Raw genomic sequence first — 8,268 nt, 5'->3', positions numbered from 1 at the left:
AAAGGAGTGTGTGGGCTTCCCTGGTGGTGCAGTGGTTAAGAATCCACCTGCCAAGGCATGGGACAGAGGTTCGAACTCTGGTCCAGGAAGATACCACACGCAGCAGAGCAGCTAAGCCCATGGGCCACAACTACTGAGCCTGTGCTCTAGAGCCTGCAAGCCACAGCTACTGAGCCCGTGTGCCACAACTACTGAAGCCCACACGCCTAGAGCCGGTGCTCCGCAGCAAGAGAAGCCACTGCAGTGAGAAGACCCGGCTGACCGCAACTAAAGAAAGCCTACGCGCAGCAACAAAGACCCATGCAGCCAAAAATTAAATTTATTTTTTTAAAGAGTGTGGGGCCTCCCTGGTGGTGCAGTGGTTGAGAGTCTGCCTGCCGATGCAGGGGACACAGGTTCGTGCCCCGGTCCGGGAAGATCCCACATGCCGCGGAGCGGCTGGGCCCATGAGCCATGGCCGCTGAGCCTGTGCTCCACAACGGAGAGGCCACAACAGTGAGAGGCCCGCGTACCGCAAAAAAAAAAAAAAAAAAAGTGTGGAATGAGGAGACGTGACCGAGGAGGGAGGCACTGACTACAGAAAGAGTCAATTTGGAATCTTCTGAAAGGGTAGCAGAGCAATTGGACAGTAGGTAGTAGTCTATGTAGGTTAAGGAACGATTTTCTTTTAAAGAGTGGTATTACAGCATGCCTGCATGATAATGAAAGCACTCCAATAAACTGGCCAGGGCGGGGAAGGGTGGAGAGTAATGAAGGTGAAGAAAATTTACAAAGTCCTACAACAGGAGGAGGATGGTAATCAAAGCACAGACAAAGGAGGTGACCTTTGATAGCTGTGTGACCCCATCTGATTGTGTAAAAGAATGTGTTAAGAAAGGCACTGCTGTCCTTTAGGAAACCATTCCCAAATGCCTACTCCCCACCTCTTCTGGCTCCCTCTGCTGCCGATCTTGGATTATTCCTCCCAGAGGAAAGAGTAGTAGGAAACAGGAACTCTACCACTTCCACCCACTCTGTTCCCCTGGCTGTTACAATGGATATTATTTTACGTCAGCATCAAGTCAGCTCCGTCATCATGGCTCGGTCAAATACCAAGGACGTTGCACCACTGAGGGCCTGTAAGCAAAAATAACAGCCCAATAAGAAAAGCGAAGAGTGGCAGGCACAGGCCTCCAATAGATAGGAGGCAGCAAGGGTAAGAAAGCAAAGACTAATGCCACAGAGTGAGAACAGCTGCTACAGCCACTTTAGGCCGCTAATGGAGGACCTCAACTCTCAGCAAACCGTGGGCTCCAAACAAAGGCAGATGTGGCTTTGCTGGAGTGGGTGGTGCGGAGAACGTAACCCGGCAGACTACGTCAGCGCGTATCTCCCCGCGGGAGTCACGAGGCTGAGAGCGGGTCGGCTACACTGCGCACGCGCAGGACGCAGCGGACCATAGGGACCGGAAGGACCGGTGCGAGCGGGATGGCTGCAGACAAGGGCGCTGGAAGCGCTGAAGCCGTGGAGCGGATTCTACCCGTGTTGTTGGTGCCGGTCCCCGCCGAGGCAACAGGGCGGCTGGGATCCCGGGCGCAGTTGCACAGGGAGCAGGAGGTTCTGGGGAGCCTGACGGCTGCAGGCAACCTTCACGTGCTTCCCTTGGCGCCCGGCGGCCGGGGCGGGGGCGGCTGCCGCCTGGAAGGCCCTTTTCGGCAGTAAGTGCTGTGGCCGGGCCTGGCCTTGTGGAGGGAGTCCGCAACCTTAGCTTGGCTGGCGCCTCTGTTCCCCTCCTACCTTGGAGGTAGCGGGAGAGGGATGATGGTGGAGGGCTTCAGGGGCAGGCCCGGTTCCTTCTCGGAACATTTTCCTCGGTTTGTCACGTCCCTGCACCCATTCTTTCCCGTTCCGGGTGGGTGGAGACAGTATCCAGATCCTCTCCGGACGCGGAGAACCTGTAATGAATCCCAGCTTGGACGCCTTTTTAATTCATTTAACACAGGTTGATTAATCGTCACTGTGCCGTGACCTACGCCCATTTTCTTCAGTTAAATCTGTTAAAGATGCCAGCTGAGGGGCATCATCTCTCATTTGAATCATCTTGTTACCTTTTCCTTATTTCTGATACAAATAGCTGTTTCCTTCACATTTGGGCTTCCCCTCCCCTCCACCCCCCCTTCAAGGACAGAGCCTACGTTTTCTACTCACTTATTCGTGTATTCACTCAACAAATAACTTATTATGCGCTTTCTGTTCGTTACCTAGGAGCAGTGCCTAAAAGGTGTAATAAGACAGTTCTTACATGTGAGGTTGTATGGTTGGGAAGACAGAAAAGAAACAATTTCAATCGTATTACTTTCCACATATGTAACTCTTAACAGTTTACATCATTAAGTTTGAGAGTGCCTTCCCACGCTTTGGACTCTTTAATAACAAAACATTTTAGAAATGTTAACGATTTTGAGTAGCCACAGAGGAGTTCTGGAACCTCCAGGTCCTATAAAAGTGCCTCACAGAGATTCGTTTGTTAAATTTATGTTTGTCTTCTTTATTCCTGATCTCTAGTTGCTAGGAAAAGGAATCCCTCCTTACCATAAGTTAGTTGATTCAACAGTATTAAGTACCTATGAACACAGCCATGTAAGGAAAAGAATGAGGCAGAGAGAGCACCTCACAGAAGATAAGCAGAACAGATATAAAATAATGGGGCTTTTGTAAACTATTGCATGAAATTAGTGGGGGAGGATCAAGAAGGGCTACTTTTTAGTGTTTTTAGTTGAATTAATTCAGTTAAAATAATTCATAGGGTAAAAATAAGGACAAGTTCATAGTGTACAGAATTTGCTTCCTCTTCTCAAAGTATGTATGATCCCTTGTATATTGTTGAAATCACTGTACATTCTATATTATGTTCACTGAAAATTCTCTTTCACGTGGCGGTATATAGTCTCACGTGCTAATGATGTTAACTGGTTTCACAGTATTCAGCCTTTTAAATATATCTTAATTTGTTTAACCTTTTCCATATTTGACATCAAATTTCAGTGTGAACAGTCAGGAATTGGCTGTTTATGAAACATCATTCTAGGTATGAAGACAGAAATATAAAATGTCAATGTTTTTTTCTAATAATAACATAGTAGCACCAAGTCCACTGTTTTTAGATATAAAACTTACTACTTCTGTAGAAAAAAAGCTTTTTTTAAAAGATGAAACTTTATCAGCATGGTAACCTCATCTCACTCCATTGCATTGTTTTCAGAATTGGGGCTCTTTTTTTACTCTTTTAATGTAACTTAATTTTATTATTTAATTTGAAGCTGTAGCATCATTAGCCTCTTTCCATCCTTGTTAGTCATGTTGGTATGTTGACTTTACACTGCTTTAAATATTCTACAGCTGCACTTAAAATTGAAAATTTAGTTCCTCAGTTGCACTACCCACATTTCAAGTGCTCAGTAGCCACATGAGGTTGTTGGCTGCTGTATTGGACTTTGCAGATGTGTAGAACACTTGCATCTCATGCAAAGTTCCGTTGGACAGAGCTATTGTATAATATGCCAGTTTAGAGTCTTCAAAGTCTATAAATGCAAATAATAACTTTTTTTGAGTTATTGAAAGCATTTATGTTAGCAAAATGTATTTTGTTAATTGTGAAGACCACCTCTTATAAATAATAGACATATTTGGTTGTTGAAACATATCCTTGATCATGACAGTTCCTTTAAACATACCATCAGTCCAGATTTAGGATGAAGGCAAAAAGCAGCCACCATTTCTTGCTCTTTGCCCGCTTTTCACGAATGACTCCTATATTCTTGTGTTGCCCTGAAGGGGGCTGAGGGGAAAGAAGTGAGAAAGGGGAAGGAGATGGGGGAAGGGGCTGGAAGTTCTAAAGCAGTTTACATTCCCTTAGGTTGTATATAGAAGTTATGCTATTAGGTGAACCAAAGAGTTGTTCTCTACTTCTTCTGTCCTACCTTCACCATTGTGGGTAAGTATTATTGTGGATATAGAATATAATAAATAGTCTAAACTTTTTCCTTAGGTTTGTATGGGAGGACTCTCATAACAGTGGGACACCGACAGACAAGCCCAGACTGCTTGCTCTTAGTGAAAATAATGAACTGCTCATCTGTGAATTTAATTTGAAAGATGGAAGATGTGATGCAACCATTTCATATAGCTATACTGAGGAGACATTGCAAAAGCTCGTTGATGATCAAATTATCAGTAAGTATTTGCATCTGGTCTTTTAGCATGTTTGAATTTGTGTATTACTATGTAATTTTATGTATTTCAGGAAAAGTTCTTATAGAGGTGAAGTCAGGGAGGGATATATGCCCTGTCCAGTATAGTAGGCCCTAGCCACGTGAGGCTATTAAGCCCTTAATGTGGTTAATATGAGTTAATATGTCCTTTAAATGTCAAATATTGATACATTCCAGATTTGAAGACTTGGTACTAAAAAAGTAAAATATCTCGCTAATAGTTTTTGTATTACATGTTGATAATGATATTTTGAATATGAGGTAAATAATATATAATAAAATTAGCTTCACCTGTTCTCTTTTTTCAGTGCAGCTGCTAGAAAATTTAAAATTACATGTGTGGCTCACTTTTGTGACTGACATTATATTTCTATTGGATAATATGCTGATCTAGACTAGCTACAGACCTGTTTGCTATGTCCCATCCTGAGGGCTGCAGGGAGCAGAAATCAAAGCACTTAGGCTTCTATTTTTAAGGCAGTTGCATTCTCGCTACCCTGATTATAAGGTTCCTTCTTTTCCTTTTAAAAAAAGAGTCTGTGATTGTTCGTATTTGGTCTCAGGGATAAGTAGGCTTTTTTGATCATCTTTGGTGTGTTGTCACACTCTGGCTGTAAACAGAAGGCACAGAGACATTGTAGGCCATCTTTATTCAATTCCTTACTTACCTTCCACTTGCTTAGGTGAGTTTGACCAATAGTTGTCTAGAGTTGGACTAAGTTAAATGCTGATTCTTTTTTTGTTTTACCTGTTTGTGTTATGTTAACAGAATCAAATTTACCAGTTGTAAAATTATGACCAGTGAGTTTGACGTAATATCCTTTTGTTTTATAGGTATTTCCTTATTATCTTTGAGAATTCTGTCATTTCACAGTAACACATCATTATTGTTCATCAATGAATATATCATCCTGCACATTATATTTCCTGAAAGAGATGCTGAGATTAGGGTACTCAACTGTTTCACATTATCCTTGCCTGCACAGGCAGTGGACAGGATTATTGACACACAGCTCTGCAGAGGAATTCTTTTTGTTTTGAGTCGTTTAGGCTGGATCTGTATCCTTGTTGGTAAAGATGTTGATGTGTGGGGGAGGAGAATACCTAGAAAAATGAGCCTTTTTATAGGCTTTTAGTTTTAGGGACTGGGCTGTAGGTAGAAAGATAAATTTTTCAGTAAAACTTTCAGGGAAAAAGATCTTCATGAACTTAAAATACTCAACTACATTGCTTTATATTCCATTCAAATATTTTTCAGTTTATAAATCATAATCATCTTGCCCAACTTATTTATGTTGTTTTAAAATTGTATATGTTCTGTATTACCCATTTATTTAAAATATACTTATTAAATATCTACTTTGTGTTTGTTCCAGGAGAGATTTAGATGACTGCTTATGATATGATACACACATTTTCATGTATGAATATAACCTATCTCTTATTGTCTCTGATGATGATTCCATCATATTAGGGAATCAGATGGTTTGCATAACTGTTTGAAATTTGTTTTTGGAAAACTATCACAGATTTTTTGTCTTTAGCAGATTCATAGGTCACCAGCAAAATTATTTTGAAGATTATTTGAAGAACGACCCGTTATGTGTTTTTGGAACTTTCATTTCTGCATTAAAGGAGTAATTTTTCTATTTTACATGTATCATAGCCTGTGTTAAAATTTAGTTTGTAAAAAATGTTATAGAATATTGGATTAACTGCGTTTTTGCTGTCAGGTTACAGAACTGAGCTGTCCGAAGTGGTAGGCAGTAGGCATATGTGGCTGTTGAACACTTGAAATTTTTTGGCTAGTGTGACTGAGGAACTGAATTCTTAATTGTATTTAATTACTTTAGATTTAAAGTCTGATACTTGATTCAGGTATTGGAGAACTTTTGAGTATGTTTGGAACAACTCTGGCTGTTCCAAGTTCTTAAATATAAATTTTTGAAGTCTAAATACAGACCATATATTTCCAATGAAAATTTAATTGTCCAAATTGAGATGTGCTATAAGTATAAAATAACTAGGTTTGAACACTTATGTGAAAAAAGATGTAAAATATCTCAATTTTTTATATTGATTACATATAGAGATAATATTTTGGATATACTAGGTTAAATGAAATATATTCTTAAAATTAGGTTCACTGGTTTCTTTTTACTTTTTTAATAAGGCTCCTAGAAAATTTACAGTGACAAATGTGCCTTGCATTGTTTCTTTTGGACAGCACTGTTGTAGAACACTAGTGGAAAATATTATTGTTGTCTCAGGGCCTGGCACAGAGTGGAGATTCAGCAAGTATTGTTGAGTGAACTCTGTATCAGGTTGTTTATTGGGTCCCCAACTTCATAGTCACCTGGTTAATATGATGGGATTTTTAGTGTCCGTCTTCCTTCTATTATTATTCCTACAAGGTTGGAGCGGTGAAGTCTATAACTCTATTTCGTCCTGTGTTTTAAATGGTTAGGCATACTACTTAAAACTGACATTTTCTTTAACTCTTAACTCGAAGACATTTTTGACACTGTGGATGGTAGACATGTAGCTCATGTGGATTTGGCACTTCCTCAAGAAGATATGTATAATGAGCAGCAACAAGAGCCAGCCAAGAGTTCTTCCTTTACTTCATTGAAAGTGTCTCAAGACCTAGATGTTGTAGTGATTGTCAGCTCCTCCAACACTGCAATTGCTCTTAACTTAAATTTGTATTTCAGGTATGTAGATTACTTCCTTCTCTGATTTCAGGTAAATAATTAGAGGCATAAGAGGTTAAAAATGTACTTGTTAGGTTCTTTTTTTTCTTCTAACCAGTTTTTTTCCTCTATTTGCTTGATCACGTTCTAGCTACTACCTAATGAGCTTGTTAGTGTATAAAAATATGTACAAGTGACCACTGGCTACCTTTTTATTTCTGGATACATATCCAAGTTTGATTTTGATTTATGTTTATTATTATATATGGCTTATATCATCATACGTGAAAAGTAACCAAGCACAATTTTAAAAGCCCTTAGCTATTATACATTATCTACTCACTTCTTCTCAATACTAGAGTAGAAGAAAAATGGGATTTACCCTGTGTTAGAATTGTATTTTATGTGGGTTAGGGTCCTGGCTGCCTAGGGGATCACTTTTCACTTAAGGACTTTTTTTTTTTTTTTTTTTTGTGGTATGCGGGCCTCACTGTTGTGGCCTCTCCCGTTGCGGAGCACAGGCTCCGGACGCGCAGGCTCCGGACGTGCAGGCTCAGCAGCCATGGCTCACGGGCCCAGCCGCTCCGCGGCATGTGGGATCTTCCCAGACCGGGGCACGAACCCGCGTCCCCTGCATCGGCAGGCGGACTCTCAACCACTGCGCCACCAGGGAAGCCCTCACTTAAGGACTTTGACAAGATGTATTTAACTGTGCTTTCTCCATTTTAGGATTTCCCCAGGTGTTTCCTTTTGAGGCCCCACACACTTCCTAAATATATTAGTGAAAATTGAGTATTTCTTTGCGTAGCTTTTTGATTTAGAAATTCTAATTGCTTCTGATTTTATAATGTTTGAAAGGAATATGTGTATATGTGAATGTGCATACACACACCGCACCCTGTTTGTTGAAACTTGTAAGTAGGGTCATCCACATTTATGACTTTCAGTATTAAGGGACATTTCAAACCATTAGGATTTTTGGTCCTAACTTAATATGAATGAAATAAACATATCCTTGAGTAATTGGGAATGCACTTTGATGGGTTTATTGCTCCTTGTCTGGATTACAAAAAAGGGTTAATTTCATCTTCACATATCAGCCAGAACTTCTTACTACTATGATTTTTTTCATTTGTTTTCAATGGCTTTTTAATACTTTTTTTTTTTAATCTTTGAGCAGGTATGACTATCACATTTTCAGTGTGCTTGTGTATCAGTAGGCCATTTTCACTGACTAAAATATTCTGTAGGTGTAGAGTTACCTTCTAATCAGCTTCCTTGGAAAATAATTTGACAGGTGAGGGGGGAAGGAAAGCCCACTCAGC

General features: G+C 40.3%; 1 protein-coding gene across 7 annotated transcripts in view; it reads left to right on the top strand.

Moving 5' to 3' along the window:
• The first annotated feature begins 1,392 nt into the window (after positions 1–1,392).
• SPG11 (SPG11 vesicle trafficking associated, spatacsin) overlaps positions 1,393–8,268 on the top strand; it is a 79,482-nt gene continuing 72,606 nt past the window's right edge. For all 7 annotated transcript variants that reach the window (XR_010839678.1, XR_010839677.1, XM_059059445.2 and 4 more), the window contains exons 1-4: positions 1,393–1,697; positions 4,028–4,212; positions 5,085–5,309; positions 6,763–6,964. Coding sequence is in view for 5 of the 7 variants with exons in the window: in XM_059059445.2 (XP_058915428.1) it covers positions 1,468–1,697; positions 4,028–4,212; positions 5,085–5,309; positions 6,763–6,964 (842 nt within the window). In the remaining 2 variants the exon portion in view is untranslated. The remainder of the gene's footprint in view (positions 1,698–4,027; positions 4,213–5,084; positions 5,310–6,762; positions 6,965–8,268) is intronic.

The sequence above is a fragment of the Kogia breviceps genome, chromosome 3 (assembly GCF_026419965.1).
Source record: "Kogia breviceps isolate mKogBre1 chromosome 3, mKogBre1 haplotype 1, whole genome shotgun sequence".
NCBI classification, from domain to species: domain Eukaryota; kingdom Metazoa; phylum Chordata; class Mammalia; order Artiodactyla; family Physeteridae; genus Kogia; species Kogia breviceps.
The sequence above is the reverse complement of the archived record's forward strand: the minus strand, read 5'-3'. Positions and strand labels throughout refer to the sequence as shown.